The sequence below is a fragment of the Schistocerca cancellata genome, chromosome 5 (assembly GCF_023864275.1).
Source record: "Schistocerca cancellata isolate TAMUIC-IGC-003103 chromosome 5, iqSchCanc2.1, whole genome shotgun sequence".
NCBI lineage: Eukaryota > Metazoa > Arthropoda > Insecta > Orthoptera > Acrididae > Schistocerca > Schistocerca cancellata.
Window position 1 is genome coordinate 70,092,817 of NC_064630.1, and position 22,692 is coordinate 70,115,508.

A 22,692-nucleotide genomic window follows, 5' to 3' on the forward strand; every position below is an offset into this window, starting at 1 on the left:
GGCGGGACCACCCAAGGCGGCCAATGAAGGAGCAGACGGCAGCCTAGCTGGCGCGACGGAGCGGTAATTACCGGATTAGAGCGGCCTTTGATGTGTTGCGGAGCACGTAATTAGACTTAGGCATTATGAACGGCTTCTGTGTTACAAAGCTCAAGTTTCTTTTCCTTTGATTAAAAGCTTGCTCGTAGTGAAGGCAGTGATGCAATAAACTTACCTTACGATGAGACCTGGCGGAGAAACTGTCACTTTTGTTACAAGAAAATTTCCGTTGCAATCTTGAGAAAGTCACAGTGGATCTAAAGGGTTTGGTCGTGGTAAATTAATACGCTTCATCAACAACTAAGGTAGAGACCCCTACCAGCAAGTCTGTTCACCGGCGCCCGAGGAAGTTAGTGTAGTGAGTTTAGCGACCAAGGCACAACACGATTCCAGCCAGTCCCACGAGGTCTGTAGCCGCTCCAACCGCCCACAGATGCCACACCTCCAACTTCCAACACCATCGTATTATTTCCAGCTTGCACTATGCTGCGGTATCAGGCGCCTTAATGTCCTACGGAATCGGACGTTGAGAAATGAGATTTTATTGATTTTTATTTCTTACTATTGCGGATTTTATATTTTACCTGTCATTACTATTGTTTGTTGTGTATTGCGTGATACTGAGCAATCACAAAAGGAAGTTCGCCAAATAATACTGACCTTAGAAGCTGGACATTCCTCTCTCGGCAAGGGCAGAGCTTACTTTCGGGCGAAACGCACCGGAACGGCTGTCGAACACCTCCCAGGAAATTGTATTTCGAATCGCTGGAACAAGTCCGCACCGCAGGTTTAAAACTGTACACGTGTATGAAATGCAGCGTAAGCATAACTTTCCGTTGCGCCGGCACCAATGAACGTGATAATGGGTGACCAGCGTGATGCGATGGGCAGTCGGGCAAGGTATTGTGTAACTAGAAAAACATCTCAGTTCGTGAAATATTTTAATCGGAAAATTAAACTTTCCAAAAGATTCATGGTGAGCTTTTCTAAAACCTAGGAATACAAGTATACTCCCGAAACTTTCGCTACAACAAGTAATTGCAATGCAACTGTTTTACGTTGCGGCTGGCAGCAGTTGAAAACCTGACGTCATATGCTTATACACTCCTGGAAATGGAAAAAAGAACACATTGACACCGGTGTGTCAGACCCACCATACTTGCTCCGGACACTGCGAGAGGGCTGTACAAGCAATGATCACACGCACGGCACAGCGGACACACCAGGAACCGCGGTGTTGGCCGTCGAATGGCGCTAGCTGCGCAGCATTTGTGCACCGCCGCCGTCAGTGTCAGCCAGTTTGTCGTGGCATACGGAGCTCCATCGCAGTCTTTTGATGATGATGATGATGATGTTTGGTTTGTGGGGCGCTCAACTGCGTGGTTATCAGCGCCCGTACAATTACCCAATCTTTGCTCAGTCCAGTTTCGCCACTTTTCTGGATGATGATGAAATGATGAGGACAACACAAACACCCAGTCATCTCGAGGCAGGTGAAAATCCCTGACCCCGCCGGGAATCGAACCCAGGACCCCGTGCTCGGGAAGCGAGAATGCTACCGCGAGACCACGAGCGCCGGACATCATCGCAGTCTTTAACACTGGTAGCATGCCGCGACAGCGTGGACGTGAACCGTATGTGCAGTTGACGGACTTTGAGCGAGGGCGTATAGTGGGCATGCGGGAGGCCCGGTGGACGTACCGCCGAATTGCTCAACACGTGGGGCGTGAGGTCTCCACAGTCCATCGATGTTGTCGCCAGTGGTCGGCGGAAGGTGCACGTGCCCGTCGACCTGGGACCGGACCGCAGCGACGCACGGATGCACGCCAAGACCGTAGGATCCTACGCAGTGCCGTAGGGGACCGCACCGCCACTTCCCAGCAAATTAGGGACACTGTTGCTCCTGGGGTATCGGCGAGGACCATTCGCAACCGTCTCCATGAAGCTGGGCTACGGTCCCGCACACCGTTAGGCCGTCTTTCGCTCACGCCCCAACATCGTGCAGCCCGCCTCCAGTGGTGTCGCGACAGGCGTGAATGGAGGGACGAATGGAAACGTGTCGTCTTCAGCGATGAGAGTCGCTTCTGCCTTGGTGCCAATGATGGTCGTATGCGTGTTTGGCGCCGTGCAGGTGAGCGCCACAATCAGGACTGCATACGACCGAGGCACACAGGGCCAACACCCGGCATCATGGTGTGGGGAGCGATCTCCTACACTGGCCGTACACCTCTGGTGATCGTCGAGGGGACACTGAATAGTGCACGGTACATCCAAACCGTCATCGAACCCATCGTTCTACCATTCCTAGACCGGCAAGGGAATTTGCTGTTCCATCAGGACAATGCACGTCCGCATGTATCCCGTGCCACCCAACGTGCTCTAGAAGGTGTAAGTCAACTACCCTGGCCAGCAAGACCTCCGGATCTGTCCCCCATGGAGCATGTTTGGGACTGGATGAAGCGTCGTCTCACGCGGTCTGCACGTCCAGCACGAACGCTGGTCCAACTGAGGCGCCAGGTGGAAATGGTATGGCAAGCCGTTCCACAGGACTACATCCAGCATCTCTACGATCGTCTCCATGGAAGAATAGCAGCCTGCATTGCTGCGAAAGGTGGATATACACTGTACTAGTGCCGACATTGTGCATGCTCTGTTGCGTGTGTCTATGTGCCTGTGGTTCTGTCAGTGTGATCATGTGATGTATCTGACCCCAGGAATGTGTCAATAAAGTTTCCCCTTCCTGGGACAATGAATTCACGGTGTTCTTATTTCAATTTCCAGGAGTGTATGAATGTCCCAAAGAACAGACACAATTGATAACCTGCAGCCGTCTAGAACCAAATTAGAAATATATATTAACACATTCAGCTGCTGACGGGCGATGATATATATCAACGGGGACAGGTAAAAATGTGTGCTCCGACCGGGACTCTGCCATGTAAGCAGCAGATCCCGGGTTCGAGTCCCGGTCGGGACACACATTTTCACCTGTCCCCGTTGATATATATCAACGCCCGCTAGCGGCTGAAGGTATTACTATATAATTCTAACATGACGTCAAGTTCAGGAAGACTACCGACCTGTGCGGATACGTATCTAGCAGAACTAGGGAGCAAAGTCACACTGCTACAAGGACAGGCGGTAACACCTTTTGCTTATATCAATTCTTATATTTTTATTGTTTTGCTTATAAGAAATTGTGTGTTAAAAACCTGAATTTCAGAAAAGTGTTTTGTAACAGATGATCTCTCATTCTAAGTTCATCATGTGTTTTCAGAAATTGAAACTTGTGGGCGCTGCAGTCATGGACTGTGCGGCTGATCCCGGCGAAGGTTAGAGTCCTCCTTCGGGCATGGGTGTGTGTGTTTGTCCTTAGGATAATTTAGGTTAAGTAGTGTGTAAGCTTAGGGACTGATGACCCTAGCAGTTAAGTCCCATAAGATTTCACACACATTTGAACATTTTTGAAACTTGTGATTTTTGTGGGTGTGAAAGGAGAGAGAGAGATCGGTGAAGGGGGTTGTATAGTTCAAGAGGTCTGTTCCGGCGCATAAGATTTTAGAAGTTTAGCACTAATGTCATGCGAGGTCAGTGAAAAGAAATGTATTCAGCATTACTGTGCCTATTTGTCAACAACTGTTCTTGATAATGTTCACAACCATACCGTTGGTATTCACAAGATGCCTGCCGCGGCAAAGACGAAAGAGGATATGGTTAGCTTCAACGTCGTAACGCCGAAGGAGGTGATAAATTTAAAAATATGGAAGTTATGGACGTATAAGGGACAGTCAAATGAAAGCGAGACAGATGGAAAAAAAGTAAGTAAACTGTTTATTTTTTCAAAAGTAATCGCCGTAGTTGTTAATAGAACTGTTCCACTGTGAGACAAGCGTACACTTGTTCTTCCGAACTGACTGTAAGGGCCCGTTGCTCCTTGACTTCCCGGAACACGGCGCCATAGTAACGTACAGCGTTACGTGGACACTTTGCAAGAACTAAAGCGCGCCATGAAGATCAAACGCGTAGGAATGTTGACGGACAGCATGACTATGTTGCAGGATAATGACTGTCCAGCTGCTGAAGTTTCGGTGGGGAATCCCGATGTATCCCCATAAAATCCCGATACTTCCTCATGCGTTTCCCTTGTTTTCCAAACCCCGAACAAAGGCATTCGAGATGCACTCCTGGATACAACCATGATTCCGTAGGCAACAGGAAATATTTTTCCATGAAGGCCTGACCGTCTTGTCTCAACGCAAAATAAATAATAAACAGTTCACTTACTTTTCTCTGTATGTCTCGTTTTCATTGGACTTCCCCTTATAATATATGTCTATAAACCGCAGTTCTCCACATAAAAATCACCAACTGGCAAAAATTTGGGCATACACTCACTCCTCGTCACCACCATTTCAACCCAACACAGCTGATACGGATTCAAATTAAAGGATACGATACAAGCAAGCATAGTAGAGTCAAGCAGTTATAAAAAATAGTACGTTTTAGGATGAGACACAACAATACATAACGACAGTGGCATTGTTATTCAAGCATGTAATGCGATGTGGGTAATGTTAATAGAGTTTTTTCATTGTCACCGAAGAAAAAACGCGCAGATGGTGCTTGGTTAAATTACATTTACGTAAGTTTAGCTGTTAATAAAATGGCTGTCATCAGCAACTGAGTCTGAATGGTATTTATCACAGAACTAAATCTTGATCAAAAAATGTTCAAATGTGTGTGAAATCTTATGGGACATAACTGCTAAGGTCATCAGTCCCTAAGCTTACACACTACTTAACCTAAATTATCCTAAGGACAAACACACACACCCATGCCCGATGGGAGGACTCGAACCTCCGCCGGGACCAGCCGCACAGTCCATGACTGCAGCGCCCACAGACAACTCGGCGAATCCCACGCGGCAATCTTGATCACACAAAAGAAATTCCTCTGCATGTTTACATTGCATTTGATACACATTATTTTCATTCTTACAAATCGGTAAGATAAGTTCTCCCCCTCCCCCCTCGAATAACCGGCATAATTTGTTTGTTATTTTACAAATAAATAGAATGTTTGGTAAGAATACCTAATAACAGTTTAATTATAAACCTATCGATAAATTTTTCTCAATGAAACCAAACAAAGAGGTTTTCGCGCACAATCCGTGTGTCACATTTCACTCGAAGTATCCCGTATTAGAGATTCCGGAATAGTTCCCCATTCGGATCTCCGGGAGGGGACTGCCAAGGGAGAGGTGACCATGAGAAAAAGATTGAATAACCATCGAAAGGATAACATTCTACGAGTCGGGGCGTGGAATGTCAGAAGCATGATCGTGGTAGGGAAGCTAGAAAATCTGAAAAGGGAAAGGCAAAGTCCCAGTCTAAATATAATAGGGGTCAGTGAAGTGAAATGGAAAGAGAACAAGGATTTATGGGATGATGGGTATAGGGTAATATCAACAGCTGCAGAAAATGGTACAGCGCGAGAAGGATTCGTTATGAATAGGAATGTAGGGCAGCTGTCTCCGGATAGAGCGCCTCTGCACAGGCTTACATCAGCGACCTCGATTGCAGAGGTGGATGACTTTGCCAAAACTGACCTGGACTGGGAGTAAACACCCCGTAACATTAACCGCTGGAGTGCTCTTGAGATTGTTGTAGTGTCTAACCGACAGCTTGCCTCCTTCCGGGATGGTTCGCAATGTTTGCTGTATCTCATAAGGAATTCTTGTTCTGCCCACCCTCTGCAACAGTTTTTGCTTGCAAACAGACAGTATTTCATCAGAAGGTAAAGTCAGAAATAGTTTTAGCCATTCTCCTTGCAGAAAGCGACTAGTTCCTTATTATATGGGGTGTCTCAGAAGAAATGATTTATATTCAGGTATATGACACGAACGATCATTTGGAGTAAAATATTCTGGTAAACATGGTCTCTAAAATGCATGCCTTAAAAGCTACGAACACTTCAGCTTCGATACTGTGAAACATATCTTTTACTGCAAGCTGCTTGTTTTCCATGTTTTCGGAGGAGGTAGTACGGACTAAAACAAGAAAAAAACTGCTTAGTAAAGATGGGTTCTGAAATGCATACCGTATGATTCATGAGCACTTACTGAGTAGAAGAGATGTGTTTCACTGTATCACAGATGAGCATGTGCTCGTAGCTTTTAACGTATGCGCAGTAGAGCCCATGTTTACTGGACATTTATTTCTTGTTTTGGCTGACACTACCACCTCCCACAACATGCAAAACAAAGAGCTTTCAGCAGAAAAAATATGTTCACAGTATCGAAGATGGAGAGGTGCTAATATATCTGAAGGTACACATTTTAGAGGCCATGTTTTCTAGCCTTTTGCGCTTCGAATGATCATCCCTGTCACATCATCTAATACCGATGATTCATCCTTGAACACACTGCATTATTAATAAATTATTGCGCGCTGTAGGAATGTAATACTAGGTATCAATGGTACAGTACAAAAATGTTACATGGTGAATGAATGCGTTCGAGCAACTATCACTTATAACGCCTACTCTCGAAAAATCAAACAATGGAAAATCCAGTACGAATAATCCACATCTACATCTACATCCATACTCCGCAAGCCACCTGAGGGTGTGTGGCGGAGGGTACCTTGAGTACCTCTATCGGTTCTCCCTTCTATTCCAGTCTCGTATTGTTCGTGGAAAGAAGGATTGTCGGTATGCCTCTGTGTGGGCTCCGATCTCTCTGATTTTATCCTCATGGTCTCTTCGCGAGATATACGTAGGAGGGAGCAATATAGTCTCGTATTGTCCGTGGAAAGAAGGATTGTCGGTATGCCTCTGTGTGGGCTCTGATCTCTCTGATTTTATCCTCATGGTCTCTTCGCGAGATATACGTAGGAGGTAGCAATATACTGCTTGACTCCTCGGTGAAGGTATGTTCTAGAAACTTCTACAAAAGCCCGTACCTATCTACTGAGCTTCTCTCTTGCAGAGCCTTCCACTGGACTTTATCTATCATCTCCGTAACGCTTTCGCGATTACTAAATGATCCTGTAACGAAGCGCGCTGCACTCTGTTGGATCTTCTCTATCTCTTCTCTATCAACCCTATCTGGTACGGATCCCACACTGCTGAGCAGTATTCAAGCAGTGGGCGAACAAGCGTACTGTAACCTACTTCCTTTGTTTCCGGACTGCATTTCCTTAGGATGACAGTGGTATGAAAAGGATAGTTGCAACTCAGCATACAGCGCCGGCCGGTGTGGCCGAGCGGTTCTAAGCGCATCAGTCTGGAACCGCACGACCGCTACGATCGCAGATTCGAATCCTGCCTCGGGCGTGGATGTGTGTGATGTCCTTAGGTTAGTTAGGTTTAAGTAGTTCAAAGTTCTAGGGGACTGATGACCTCAGATGTTAAGTCCCATAGTGCTCAGAGCCATTTGGACCATTTTTCAGCATACAGCAGCGGAGATGCTGAGGCGCGGACAGGCACAACAAAATGTCTGTCAAACAAAGCTTTCGATCGATCAGGCCTTCATCAGAATTGGACAGTACACACACACACACACACACACACATATATATATATATATATATATATATATATATATATATATATATGTGTGTGTGTGTGTGTGTGTGTGTATATACGCAAATACAACTCACACACACACACACACACGGCCACAGGCTCTGGCTGCCTGGGCTTGGCAACCAGACACTGTGCTCATGGGTGTATGTGTTGCCTTTGCATGTGTGTGTATGTGTGTGTGTGTGTGTGTGTGTGTGTGTATTGTCTCTAATTCTAATGAAGGTCTGTTTGGCCGAATGTTTTTGTTTGAGAGACGTTTTGTTGCTCCTATCTGCGCCTCAGCATTTCTGCTATCAGCTGAGTATCAACTATCCTTTTAGTAATATTTTTCTATACACGTAAGATAGAGAAGAAAAATCAGTATAGCAGTTGGAAATGTTACGCTTCACTACTTTTTATAGTACACCAGAAAACATAATACTCAGTTTTTATTATTTTCTCTGTCACAGAGTGGTGAAGTTAATGTACCAGAATCACCCTCCATACGAAGTTCCGAACCTGACCACTACGTATCCCTTTGGCATAAGGTTGTGATAATATTCGTGCCTTAGGTATTACGCTATTCCATCTACTCACCACGTGTGTGTCTGTGTCTGTTACAGTTGTGGTACTGTGCGGCAACCCGAGCACCGTGCGGGAGATCCTGCTGGCTGCGGATGAGCTGAACATGGTCGGCAGCGGGGAGTACGTCTTCTTCAACATCGAGCTGTTCAACAGGTGAGTCACGCTGGAACAGTGAAACCAGTCTATGTCAGGCCCTTCTCCAGCCTGCTTACCGTTCTACACTGAGTGTTCAGGAAGGAAGAGAAGGTAGCGCGTAACGTCCCTTCGACGATGAGGTCGTGTTGAAGAGCGATTCTCAACCCCAATAAAAATTTTCTGAGGTAGTTCGGGGATATTTTCTGAGTATTTTGGTATTAGAGACGCATGGTGTCCGGTGACTCGTTACAGAGTAATTCTGTATTTATTATTTGTCTGGTTTGCTACTCAAATTATGTATGTTTCCCGAGAGGTTGCCGGAAATTTTCATTCTGCCTTTAAAGTAATTTCGCCTCTCAACTATGTGAAGATTCTCCACGAAGAAGATATGGTTCCGATTCACCGTTTAAGTGTTCCTCTCCTTTCCCCAATTGAAGATTTGATTACCGACATGCAAGTAGTCAAAGTGGCGTTAATTTGAAAGATTTTTGCTCGGCCATTGAGCCACACAAAATTGTTAAAAAATGTCTCTGAGCACTATGGGACTTAACATCTATGGTCATCAGTCCCCTGGAACTTAGAACTACTTAAACCTAACTAACCTAAGGACATCACACAACACCCAGCCATCACGAGGCAGAGAAAATCCCTGACCCCGCCGGGAATCGAACCCGGGAACCCGGGCGTGGGAAGCGAGAACGCTACCGCACGACCACGAGATGCGGACACACAAAATTGTTACCTCGGTTTCCATAAAAATAGTATCGTAACAGTGGAAAGAACTATAATGTGCAGTCGCCAACATGTGGAACGTGAAGACGCAGATTAATGCACTAACCTTCACACAGATTACAACGTACTGTGATGTGGCTGCCGTCGTTGCGAGAACAGTTCAGTATAGCGCCGTAGTGTCGCTCAGACACTGCATTCAGTGCATACGATATCCACATCGTACAGCTCTTCTGTACTAAACGTAGCTACACTACTGTGTATCTTTATTATCTTACAATTAACACTACCCGAAAAGCAAACCCGAAAAAGAACCGAGCAGTACTGAATACAAGCGTCATGGCGAAGAGTAAAGTGGCAATTTTTTTTGTGAACAGCAAGTACTGTAAAATGATGCAAGTTCGTTATAATAAAAAAACAGACACAGGCAGCACATACCTTCTGCATTGACTGTTCCACATATCTTTCCGTTGCAATACAGATACGAAGATAAACGTTGGTGTGAGAAAACCAACTAAATCTAGATACTCTATAACGAACCATCGGAGACCACGGTTTCTTAATACCCAAATAGTCAGATAATATTGTTGACAACTCTGCGAAATTTTATCAGTGAGGTTCGCTTTTCCCCTGTAGAAGAAGCATAAGCTCAGGTCGAGAAAGTTGAAAGGTCTCTGTTGGATTCCGTTCATGTTAATTTCTTAAATCTGTTGTCATTTACGGCATAAATTCTTCTTCTAAATTTACTGTGGTGTTTATGACAATCTGGGAGGAGACTGAGCAGTGAAACGTGTTACTTTTACACATAAACAAGAAAGATCTGCCACACTACTACACTTTAAAACACAGTTTATATGTGATTCATGTCACACAGTCTCATACGGAACCTACATCCGCTTTCTTTTATATACTGTATATGATTAGGTACTGTCATCCCCCTTCCCTTCTGTGTGAGAGGATGAATGAGCAAATGTAGTTCTAGTTGCATGCTTGATGGTAGCAGACAAGCCTGTCTGCTAGAGAACAGTAGGACAAACGTCGGAACAGGTAGCTACGCTTTCTAAAAGCAGAGAAGTTTCTATTCTTAGTATGGTCCTGTCCGTCCCTTGTCATGTTGGTATAGGAAGCTGCCTCTCTGGTCACTTCCGTTTGTATGTGTGAGGCACCCTTCAGGAGGGATCCACAGCAGTCTGTCCGCAGCGAGCGTCTGAAGTGGTAAGATCTCTGGCTAAGTGCGTGTCAGCTAAGTCTGTAGGACAATGGATTTCTTAAGTTCAGCCTAACTGAAAATTTAATCACCTTTATTTCAGGTTTAGCTCTAAAGTATCTAATGTTATCTTAAATTGCAATGCAGTGTAATTCGAGTGTGAAGTTCAGAATATCTTCCGCTAGTTGCTTTGTCACTACTTTGTGAGTAAAGTGAAACCACGTATTGATCAGTAACTCTAACTAAGATCATCAATCTTAAATGCGAATGTGCGTGAGATTATAACGTCTCGTCTTGACAATATTTTTCAATATAGCAACTTTTCTTTATGTTCAACCCACATGGGCTGTACTTTGTGAGACCAGTACCACGTGCTTATACAATTGCTTGACCCATCAGGTTAATAGTAAGACGATAGCAACCAGTTCGAGGTTTTTCTTTTGTAAATTGCTTTTCGATCTAATTTATTTTAATAACCAAAATTATTGTGGAGTTACAGTCTATGTGTAAACCAAGTCGACCACGTGAAGCATGTGGTGTAATCGTCAAAGTAGCCCTCAGCTATTCTTTTCGGGAAGATTTCACAGAGAGTTAGTATGAATTTAGTATACCAGTGTGTGGTAATTTCATGACGGACAGGATTGCGCTACGAACGTAACTTCTTTGGGTGAAAATTGAATCGGTTGGTTGTGGCTAATTTCCTCTTGGATATGTTTCAACGTTCTTCGTGTGTTATTTTATGAATGCAGTGTTGTATGTAGTCTCCCAATCTTGGCTCCCTATTTGATGTGTTCCGTAAGATTACAAACTCACATTTTCACAATCCTAAATAAGGCACCAGTTTAGTTATGAATCAAGTTTGATATGCTGAAATTTTAACAGAACAATGATAAATGTTAAAATAAATGTCCAAATATAAACTGCTTTATTTCTTTTTATTTAAATTGTCTTTTTATATATACAGGGTGAGTCACCTAACATTACCGCTGGATATATTTCGTAAACCATATCAAATACTGACGAATCGATTCCACAGACCGAACGTGAGGAGAGGGGCTAGTGTAAATGGTTAATACAAACCATAAAAAATGCACGGAACTATGTTTTTTAACACAAACCTACGTTTTTTAAAATGGAACCCCGTTAGTTTTGTTAGCACATCTGAACATTTAAACAAATACGTAATCAGTGCCGTTTGTTGCATTGTAAAATGTTAATTACATCCGGAGATATTGTAACCTAAATTTGACGCTTGAGTACCACTCCTCCGCTGTTCGATCGTGTGTATCGGAGAGCATCGAATTACGTAGGGATCCAAGGATCCAAAGGGAACGGTGATGGACCTTAGGTACAGAAGAGACTGGAACAGCACATTACGTCCACATGCTAACACCTTTTTATTGGTCTTTTTCACTGCGGTAACGTTAGGTCACTCACCCTGTATATCACCGGTTATCCTAAGATGAGTACTAAAAGATTATAATTAATGTTAGTCTGGTTGGGAATTTGGTAAGCTAGACTGGATACCTGGTGAAACAGTTGCGCTGTAATGCAAGGTTAACTTCCTCACATGGCTCACAGCTTTTAACCCACTTTTATGGTCTTGAATATCAGCACCACTTTCACCTCAAATTAAAGCAACAAAATTACAAGGTATGGGGAAGAACGTCATCCGCGTTCTTTTCAGTGGCATCATCGTACGCTAACAACTGTACCCTATTCACAGGCGTCGCAGTAATCAGAAAATTAATCATAAGCTGGGTTGCCTGTACTAATCCAGTCTTCTGGAAGAGACTCAGGAAGGAAAATCTGGGAACGTAAAGCCAATAATCACTCCAGCAAAACAATGTGTCCTTCAACCGCAGGTCAACTAAAAAAATGTATGTTTATAATATTATAACTCCGTCGAGCATCGAACATTCTATCAATCACATACAAGGTATTCTAGGTCAAATGTTTCTCTCTGTACTTTGCAAAATAATAAGTGGATGGAGTATTTATTTGAGAAATAAAACTTAAGAAATGCCACTATTTCTGCCAAGGTATGAATACAACTCGTTAGTTATTTTCTAGAGTTAGAGCAATTAGTTAAAGAGAACTGCCCGATGCCTGACTTCCATTTTGTTATGGATTTTTAAATATAGTACGCAAATTAAGTTTTAAAAGCATTTAATATTTAGTTGAGAATGTTATGCACCATTTAAATTTTACTCTTAGAAAATATCATTAAAAGTTAGAACTAAGAAACAGATACTAAGACCTTACATTTATTGAATGTGAAAAATACTTGCCTTCCAAAAACTAGCAATATACTACCGACCAAAACAGGGAAAGGTATTAAATTAAAGAATACATAACCTAATTTCTAAGTAGGTGTAATACAACATCTTTCAGAACGTTAACCACTTTTTCTGATGTAGGATGCTGGGCTGCAGACTGTCCTTCTGAAAGTTTGTAAGCAATTCAAGGGGGTCTAGTTTTCGTAACTACTGCTTACAACTCGCTAACCAAATGAATTTATAAACGAACATCTAAATGTAACGGTTTAATGGTAAACATTCGTCTTAAACATTTCTACCCATGAACTCATACTTGTTAAAAGGTTTACCTGTCAATATCTAGAAGAAATAAAGAAAAATTTAGCACAGTGTAAACATCTGTTCCATTTTCAGAACATGTACCCGCGAAATGGTAATTAACAAGCGAAGCCGCAGAAGTGCGCACCCCGCTCCAGAGTGGTTGAAGCCTGAACTACTCTTTACACTTCGTCCTACTAGAGTACAGGAGAATGTAGGGCCCAGAACCAGGTAGTCCATATTAGGGGTGCCGGTATCTCGTTCAGAACACTTCCCCCTAACCATTTAAACAGAACATTACTTTTCTCTGTCGTGTAACTGATGTTTTGAAACCTACTGTGTGCAAATCAAATCAAATTTCTGTGAATTTTAAGTAGGGAGCTACAAAGTTATTTGTGTGGATTCAGCATGCTGTCCCTAATTGGCTGTATTCAGCTATATTCAGGTGGATGTTCATTTCACCGTGGTACTCGAACGCGAGTCCTTTTCCGGAATGCACAGCTCAGTGAACCTTATAAACGAGCTGCGAGCGATATGTAAAGTTGCTGCCGTCATGAAGCGATAACCTTTCCTACAGATAATAATACATTCACTGTCGTTTGTAAAGTTTCCTTGTTAACCGAGCTGTAACCGTTCTGAGCTACCTCTGCCGATCTCCTACATCACACAGTAGTGAAGCGTGGTGGCACAATAATGGGGGGACTAGAACTCCATTTGGGAGTAGTGAGACACAAATTATCGTCTGGTCATCTAGATTTAGTATTTCGATGGCTTTCCTAAATCAGTTCAGAGGAATTGGTTCAAATGGTTCAAATGGCTCTGAGCGCTACGAGACTTTACATCTGAGGCCATCAGTCCCCTAGAATTTAGAACTACTTAAACCTAACTAACCTAAGCGTGAAGCGTTCAGTGAATTTGAAAGTAAAATACTAGGTACCGACTTGACAGAAAATCCTAGGAAGTTCTGGTCTTACGTTAAATCAGTAAGTGGCTCGAAACATCATGTCCAGACACTCCGGGATGATGATGGCATTGAAACAGAGGATGACAAGCGTAAAGCTGAAATACTAAACACCTTTTTCCAAAGCTGTTTCACAGAGGAAGACCCCACTGCAGTTCCTTCTCTAAATCCTCGCACCAACGAAAAAATGGCTGACATTGAAATAAGTGTCCAAGGAATAGAAAAGCAACTGGAATCACTCAACAGAGGAAAGTCCACTGGACCTGACGGGATACCAATTCGATTCTACACAGAGTACGCGAAAGAACTTGCCCCCCTTCTAACAGCCGTGTACCGCAAGTCTCTAGAGGAACAGAAGGTTCCAAATGATTGGAAAAGAGCACAGGTAGTCCCAGTCTTCAAGAAGGGTCGTCGAGCAGATGCGCAAAACTATAGACCTATCTCTCTGACGTCGATCTGTTGTAGAATTTTAGAACATGTCTTTTGCTCGAGTATCATGTCGTTTTTGGAAACTCAGAATCTACTATGTAGGAATCAACATGGATTCCGGAAACAGCGATCGTGTGAAACCCAACTCGCTTTATTTGTTCATGAAACCCAGAAAATATTAGATACAGGCTCCCAGGTAGATGCCATTTTCCTTGACTTCCGGAAGGCGTTCGATACAGTTCCGCACTGTCGCCTGATAAACAAAGTAAGAGCCTACGGAATATCAGACCAGCTGTGTGGCTGGATTGAAGAGTTTTTAGCAAACAGAACACAGCATGTTGTTCTCAATGGAGAGACATCTACAGACGTTAAAGTAACCTCTGGCGTGCCACAGGGGAGTGTTATGGGACCATTGCTTTTCACAATATATATAAATGACCTAGTAGATAGTGTCGGAAGTTCCATGCGGCTTTTCGCGGATGATGCTGTAGTATACAGAGAAGTTGCAGCATTAGAAAATTGTAGCGAAATGCAGGAAGATCTGCAGCGGATAGGCACTTGGTGCAGGGAGTGGCAACTGACCCTTAACATAGACAAATGTAATGTATTGCGAATACATAGAAAGAAGGATCCTTTATTGTATGATTATATGATAGCGGAACAAACACTGGTAGCAGTTACTTCTGTAAAATATCTGGGAGTATGCGTGCGGAACGATTTGAAGTGGAATGATCATATAAAATTAATTGTTGGTAAGGCGGGTACCAGGTTGAGGTTCATTGGGAGAGTCCTTAGAAAATGTAGTCCATCAACAAAGGAGGTGGCTTACAAAACACTCGTTCGACCTATACTTGAGTATTGCTCATCAGTGTGGGATCCGTACCAGATCGGGTTGACGGAGGAGATGGAGAAGATCCAAAGAAGAGCGGCGCGTTTCGTCACAGGCTTATTTGGTAACCGTGATAGCGTTACGGAGATGTTTAACAAACTCAAGTGGCAGACTCTGCAAGAGAGGCGCTCTGCATCGCGGTGTAGCTTGCTCGCCAGGTTTCGAGAGGGTGCGTTTCTGGATGAGGTATCGAATATATTGCTTCCCCCTACTTATACCTCCCGAGGAGATCACGAATGTAAAATTAGAGAGATTAGAGCGCGCACAGAGGCTTTCAGACAGTCGTTCTTCCCGCGAACCATACGCGATTGGAACAGGAAAGGGAGATAATGACAGTGGCACGTAAAGTGCCCTCCGCCACACACCGTTGGGTGGCTTGCGGAGTATAAATGTAGATGTAGATGTAGATGTAGATACATCACACACATCCATGCCCGAGTCAGGATTCGAACCTGCGACCGTAGCGGTCGCGCGGTTCCAGACTGAATAGCCTAGAACCGCTCGGCCACACCGGAAGGATCAGGGGAATTACTAGGTGCTTACTTTGAACAGACCACTGGCGTTTTGTTCCATAATCTTCGACCAGTCTGAATATAGTGACCTACGTTATACGGCACAGTACATTCTCGACCTCCTTGTTATGTTTGCACGAGATGGAGGGAGACTTGCCCAGGACATTTATTCCTACGTCGTTCACAACTCACAGCGCATTAGTTTCGGAATGTACACTCCTGGAAATGGAAAAAAGAACACATTGACACCGGTGTGTCAGACCCACCATACTTGCTCCGGACACTGCGAGAGGGCTGTACAAGCAATGATCACACGCACGGCACAGCGGACACACCAGGAACCGCGGTGTTGGCCGTCGAATGGCGCTAGCTGCGCAGCATTTGTGCACCGCCGCCGTCAGTGTCAGCCAGTTTGCCGTGGCATACGGAGCTCCATCGCAGTCTTTAACACTGGTAGCATGCCGCGACAGCGTGGACGTGAACCGTATGTACAGTTGGCGGACTTTGAGCAAGGGCGTATAGTGGGCATGCGGGAGGCCGGGTGGACGTGCCGCCGAATTGCTCAACACGTGGGGCGTGAGGTCTCCACAGTACATCGATGTTGTCGCCAGTGGTCGGCGGAAGGTGCACGTGCCCGTCGACCTGGGACCGAACCGCAGCGACGCACGGATGCACGCCAAGACCGTAGGATCCTACGCAGTGCCATAGGGGACCGCACCGCCACTTCCCAGCAAATTAGGGACACTGTTGCTCCTGGGGTATCGGCGAGGACCATTCGCAACCGTCTCCATGAAGCTGGGCTAAGGTCCCGCACACCGTTAGGCCGTCTTCCGCTAACGCCCCAACATCGTGCAGCCCGCCTTCAGTGGCGTCGCGACAGGCGTGAATGGAGGGACGAACGGAGACGTGTCGTCTTCAGCGATGAGAGTCGCTTCTGCCTTGGTGCCAATGATGGTCGTATGCGTGTTTGGCGCCGTGCAGGTGAGCGCCACAGTCAGGACTGCATACGACCGAGGCACACAGGGCCAACACCCGGCATCATGGTGTGGGGAGCGATCTCCTACACTGGCCGTACACCACTGGTGATCGTCGAGGGGACACTGAATAGTGCACGGTACATCCAAACCGTCATCGAACCCATCGTTCTACCATTCCTAGACCGGCAAGGGAACTTGCTGTTCCAACAGGACAATGCACGTCCGCATGTATCCCGTGCCACCCAACGTGCTCTAGAAGGTGTAAGTCAACTACCCTGGCCAGCAAGATCTCCGCTCCGGATCTGTCCCCCATTGAGCATGTTTGGGACTGGATGAAGCGTCGTCTCACGCGGTCTGCAAGTTCAGCACGAACGCTGGTCCAACTGAGGCGCCAGGTGGAAATGGCATGGCAAGCCATTCCACAGGACTACGTCCAGCATCTCTACGATCGTCTCCATGGGAGAATAGCAGCCTGCATTGCTGCGAAAGGTGGATATACACTGTACTAGTGCCGACATTGTGCATGCTCTGTTGCCTGTGTCTATGTGCCTGTGGTTCTGTCAGTGTGATCATGTGATGTATCTGACCCCAGGAATGTGTCAATAAAGTTTCCCCTTCCTGGGACAATGAATTCACGGTGTTCTTATTTCAATTTCCAGGAGTGTATTTGACTTTGATGCACTGTCGTATTTCAGAAAAGATGAGAGGATGGTGAACTTAGTGTTCGGAGTTTATACCTTATCCATTGTTGTTAGTAACAATATGCGCGCCGGCCGGAGTGGCCGTGCGGTTCTAGGCGCTACAGTCTGGAGCTGAGCGACCGCTACGGTCGCAGGTTCGAATCCAGCCTCGGGCATGGATGTGTGTGATGTCCTTAGGTTAGTTAGGTTTAATTAGTTCTAAGTTCTAGGCGACTGATGACTTCAGAAGTTAAGTCGCATAGTGCTCAGAGCCATTTGAACCATTTTGAACAATATGCGGGGGGGGGGGGGGGCGATCAATAAGTAATACAACAAATTTTTTCCCGGCCAATTTCGGTTGAAAAATGCGGAATTAACTGTGGGACTTTGTGGAATATTATCGCTTCAGCCCCAATAGTTTCCTGAAAGTCCCATAGTAGGCGGCGCTCTAAGTAGCCTTCAAAATGGCGCCTGTAACGGAGCTACGTTCCAAGCAGAGACCCGTCATTGATTTCTTTTGGTGGAAAATCAGATCCTCACAGTTATTGATAGACTCTTAAAGAACGTCTATCGGAGACTTGGCAGCGAACAAAAGCACGGTGAGTCGTTGGGCGAGGCGTCTGTCATCATCGAAAGACGGTCGCGCATACCTGTCCGATCTCCATCGTGCCGGCCGGCCGCGCACAGTTGTGACTCCTGCATTGTTGTGGACGTGCGAACACTCCAATTCGAGATGACTGACGGATCACAATAATCAAATACCTCGCATCTGAACATATCTTTTACTACAAGCTGCTTGTTTTCGCTGTAGGTAGTGTTGACACACACTCCGCCAGTTGGGGTACTCAAAGTTGTGTGCTCCGATGGGTTCCTCGCTGCTTAACAGAAGACCCTAAACAACGATCAAGGATCACCTGTGCGGAACTGCTTACACGCTATGAGGCTAATCGTAACAATCTTTTTTGGCACGTCACAGTGTAACCTTCCCCTCACTTATCGACCTTAATGACAGTGAAAAATTAAACCGCGTGTACCTAATGGAAATTTGGGAAAACCAATCGTCACCGAGGTTAATTTGTCGGTAAAGAGGGAGGAAAGGGTTACATCTAAATGAAAGGAAAAATGCTAATGAAACTGGTGGAAATTAATTTTGAAAAGGCGTAAAGTTAATAAAGAAAGTAAATGTGCGGCCGTTACGTTAACAATCAACTAGCGGTAATTAGATATTTGAGATTTGGGGGAAATTCGTTCGCCAGTCCTAAGGACAATTACTATATTAACTGAAAAAGAAAGATTATTACACATATAATTAGCACCAGAAGCGTGGCAACTGAAGGTTGACAAGTGTAGTGTGAAAACTGAAAGTTTGTCAGAAGTAATAAATTTCGCTACACTCTGACTTAATTTAGCAAAAGAATTAATAAAACCGGAAAATCGAAAGTTAATTTAGTGACTGAAGTTAATAGTGAGCTTTCTTTCTGAAGCACATCGAAATTCAGTAAAATACGGTTAGTCTTGGACTACCTCAACAATCAAGTCAAAAGCTACTTGAATCTACGCTATTTAGAAATAAGAGATTTAACTTTGAACTTGAATTAAATGATTCTGAACAATTAACAATAGTAAAATTTAGTACGTACCAAGCTGAGCTGCAGTCACAGGTAAGCTAAAACACGGTAACAAAAATCGCACTCTTAATTTGTGCTTGTGTAATCTGAATATTGTAGCCAGCTATGAATACTTTAACTGAACTTTGAAATTAAAGTAGTGAAGTGGAATGATGCTGGCGTTTGAATTTCAACGACACTCGGGTTCATTCCGGAAAAGGAAGGGACCCTGCTTGTTAATGCAATTGGGACAATGAGCAACAAACGTTCATGCTAAGTTGCTGTAATTTTGTGATGCAACAATTTTAAAAGTTTGAAAAGCTGAGGTCTGCCATACAGTTCTAAAACTTTACGTGCTTCCTGTCTTCCTTGTTGGTTGATTGAAGGTTTGAAGCCGTCGATCGAGGAGGTGGCGACAGTCACTCATTGTCGGCCGTCGCTGTTGCAGAAGCTGGATGTTGGCGCGCCTTCTTCTCGACACGGTCACCAGACGAAACGGGCTCTTGATGTGCGCCAGCTAATGCTTCCCGTCCGCGACACCATGTCAGAAACTATCATCGCAAGTCGAGCGCAATTACATGCTGCCAAACCCCGAAAGCGCGGCAACTCGCGGGAGCTTCACACAACACACCTGCTCCACTCGCTACTCCAGCCAGACTCTCCCTGCCCGCGCTCTACGCGGCAGAGTTAACACTACCAAAGATCCTACACACTTTGATTCTTCACACGACCTCTCGATGTAATCGTTCGATAGCAGTTTTCTCTTGGCAAGACCCAGCGTAAAAATACAAATATTTACGAAACAAACCAATTATACATCGACATAAATGCACAAATATATATATATATATACAAATAGTAAAACAATTACAATATGTAAAGACACAGAAATGTCAATGTTCAGGTAACAAAAATAAGGAAAGCAAATTTATAGTACAATAGATGGAAATAGGAGGATATGCATTTCCGGCGTTACAACAGGCGAATAAACATGGTTTCATCACCTCGAACTGGAAACAGAACGGCAGTCCAAGGAGTGGCGCCACACCATCTCTTCTCCAAAGAAATGTTCAAAGCAGGACACTCAGTCTCTAAGCTTATGGTGGCGGTCTTCGGGAATATGAAGGGGTTATTCTGTTTGATGTCCTTTCTCACAGTGCAACGAGAGACTTCGAAGTGTTTTGTGCTACCCTCAGAAAATTGAAGAAACCCCTTCAGTGTGTTGGTCACCACAGAAATGCAAACGAACTTTCCCTTCTCCACGAGAACGCGAGGCCTCATGCATATCTGCGCATCCAACAGGGGCTCACAAAACCTCATTCACCCTCCCTAAAGCCCGGATCTCGCACCATCCGACTTCCATCTGTTTGGCCCAGTGAAGGATGCGCTCCGCGGAAAGCAGTACGTGGATGATGAGGAACTTGCATATACCTGTGAGGGAGGCTTAATAACATAGTTTGGTTCTGCTTCCGTAGCTGTTTCAAAGTGAATGTCTAACTCAAGGTTCAAATGGTGCAAATGGCTCTGAGCACTATGGGACTCAACATCTTAGGTCATAAGTCCCCTAGAACGTAGAAATACTTAAACCTAACTAACCTAAGGCCATCACACAACACCCAGTCATCACGAGGCAGGATTCGAACCTGTGACCGTAGCAGTCCCGCGGTTCCGGACTGCAGCGCCAGAACCGCTAGACCACCGCGGCCGGCTGTCTAACTCAAGGGCGAGCCGATGTTTATTACCTTCTTATTTCTGGCAGTGAATTTATCTTATTCATGAAGCTTAAGTACGCTCATACAGTAATGACATTTTACGCTGTAAGCTTCGTTGACTTACACGCGGTTATCTCATCTTCATGAAAAGCAGTTACAGCCGTAATCGCATATATGAGGTGCTGCAATAAAGGAATGTGACTGATTTTCTTTGCAAGATGTGGCAACCCTGCAGGCTAGCGTAGGTACAATATCTTTGACCTTGGTCTATAAGCTGCTTCTAGTCCAAGCGGCACATCGATGCAACTGTTCTGTCGTGAAATGTGCTGTAATAAGTTAACACGTGTTTGTGTCTCTCGTCACGGAAATGGAACCGCATAATATTGCGCAACGGTATGCCATTTCTTTTTGCGTTAAATTGAGTGAAAACGCGACGACAACTTACGGTAAGCTTCAGAAGGCTTTTGGAGAGTAGGTTATGTCAAGAGCTCAAGTTTTTCGTTGGCGTAAGATGTTTAGTAAAGGCAGAACGAATGTTGAAGACTGCAGTGGACGACCATCAACCTCACGGATGGATGTCAGCTTGGCCAAGCTGCGTGAACTCGTACGATCTGATCGAAGGTTGAACGTGAAAATGATTGCAGAAGAACTGAACATCAATCGAGATACGGTTCTTATAACAATAACTGAAGATCTTGGTATGAGAAAGATTTGTGCAAAAATCTCACACCACAACAGAGAGAAACACGTAAAAATGTGGCAGCCGATCTGTTACGGAAGTCAATCTAGAATTGTTGACCTATGTTATCACTGGTGATGAAAGTTGCTTTTTCAGTACCATCCAGAGACAAAACGCCAAAGTTCGCAATGGTGTTCAAAGGGATCACCCAGACCAAAAAAAGGGTCGCATGTCAAAGTCAAAAGTGCAATTCATGCTTGTGTGCTTCTTTGATTCCAAGGGAATTGTTCATAAAGAATGGGTGCCTCTTGGACAAACAGTTAACCAATATTACTACAACGAAATTTTGGAAAGACTTCGTAAAAGGGTTCTTCGTGTCCGTGCCAACATTGCTGATGATTGCATTCTGTATCACGATAATGCGCCATTCCATACTGCTCTGTCAGTACAGAAATTTTTAACCTCAAAACAGATTTCAGTACTACCACAGCCACCTTATTCACCAGATATCGCTCCGTGCGACTTTTTTCTATTTCCAAGAGTCAAAACGGCGGTCAAGGGACACCATTTTCATACAACACAAGATGTCCAAAAAGCTGTGACGAGGGTCTTGGAGGCTATTACAGAAGATCAGTTCCAGAAATGTTACCATCAATGGCAGATGCGCTGGAAAAAGTGTGTGCAATCAGAAGGGAACTACTTTGAAGGAGGCAACACTAAACTTGGCTAAAACGGTAAGCAACATTTTTTTCACATCAGTCTCAATACTTTATTGCCGCACCTCGTAAATGTTGTGAAAAACCCGAAAAAGGGCACAGCAAAGTTTGCTGATTTTCCTGGTACGGTTCTTTAAGAACATTAGTTGAATGCATTACGTATTACATTATTGCTAATATTTTTTGCGCTTGAGTTAATATTTTCTACAGCAGACGTAACATAATCTCTGTGATGAACAGTTTTTTAAGCCACTGACGCTTTCTCAGTTACTGCCGAGCTTCGTAAGGTCGTTAGCCGACTGAGATTCCTGTCCAGGGCCACTGGTGATTTTCTCCAACTGCCATGACATCGGCGCTTCTGTGACCCATTTCTGGACGGTTATGACGGTTATTCATTTGTGGTGAGAAACCGCCCGTGGTCATTAGCATTGTGTGGACTCCGCCACTCACTGACCCACTGAGCGAGCTGAATGGCGCAAATCACCGGATGGCGCCATCGTCTGCGTGCTGTGAGCCGACTTAACGAGTCTCCGCCGATACATCGCGCCTTTGATGTGCGGCCTATCAGCGATGGGCGCTGTCGACACACGGGCGCTGCAACAATTACCTGCCCTCTGTGGCGGCAACCGGAGCAGGAGAGAGGCTGCAACCTCTTGACATTTCCACCACATTAAGCGTGGCTGCGCCCGACAT

The 22,692-nt window shown here is 44.7% G+C and overlaps 1 protein-coding gene across 1 annotated transcript in view; it reads left to right on the top strand.

The window, feature by feature from the left end:
- The window catches only part of LOC126187866 (atrial natriuretic peptide receptor 1-like), a 1,317,386-nt gene that overhangs the window by 521,422 nt on the left and 773,272 nt on the right, over window positions 1-22,692 (top strand). The window contains exon 3 of the mRNA XM_049929189.1: window positions 8,229-8,343. Coding sequence (XP_049785146.1) covers window positions 8,229-8,343 — 115 coding nt within the window. The remainder of the gene's footprint in view (window positions 1-8,228; window positions 8,344-22,692) is intronic.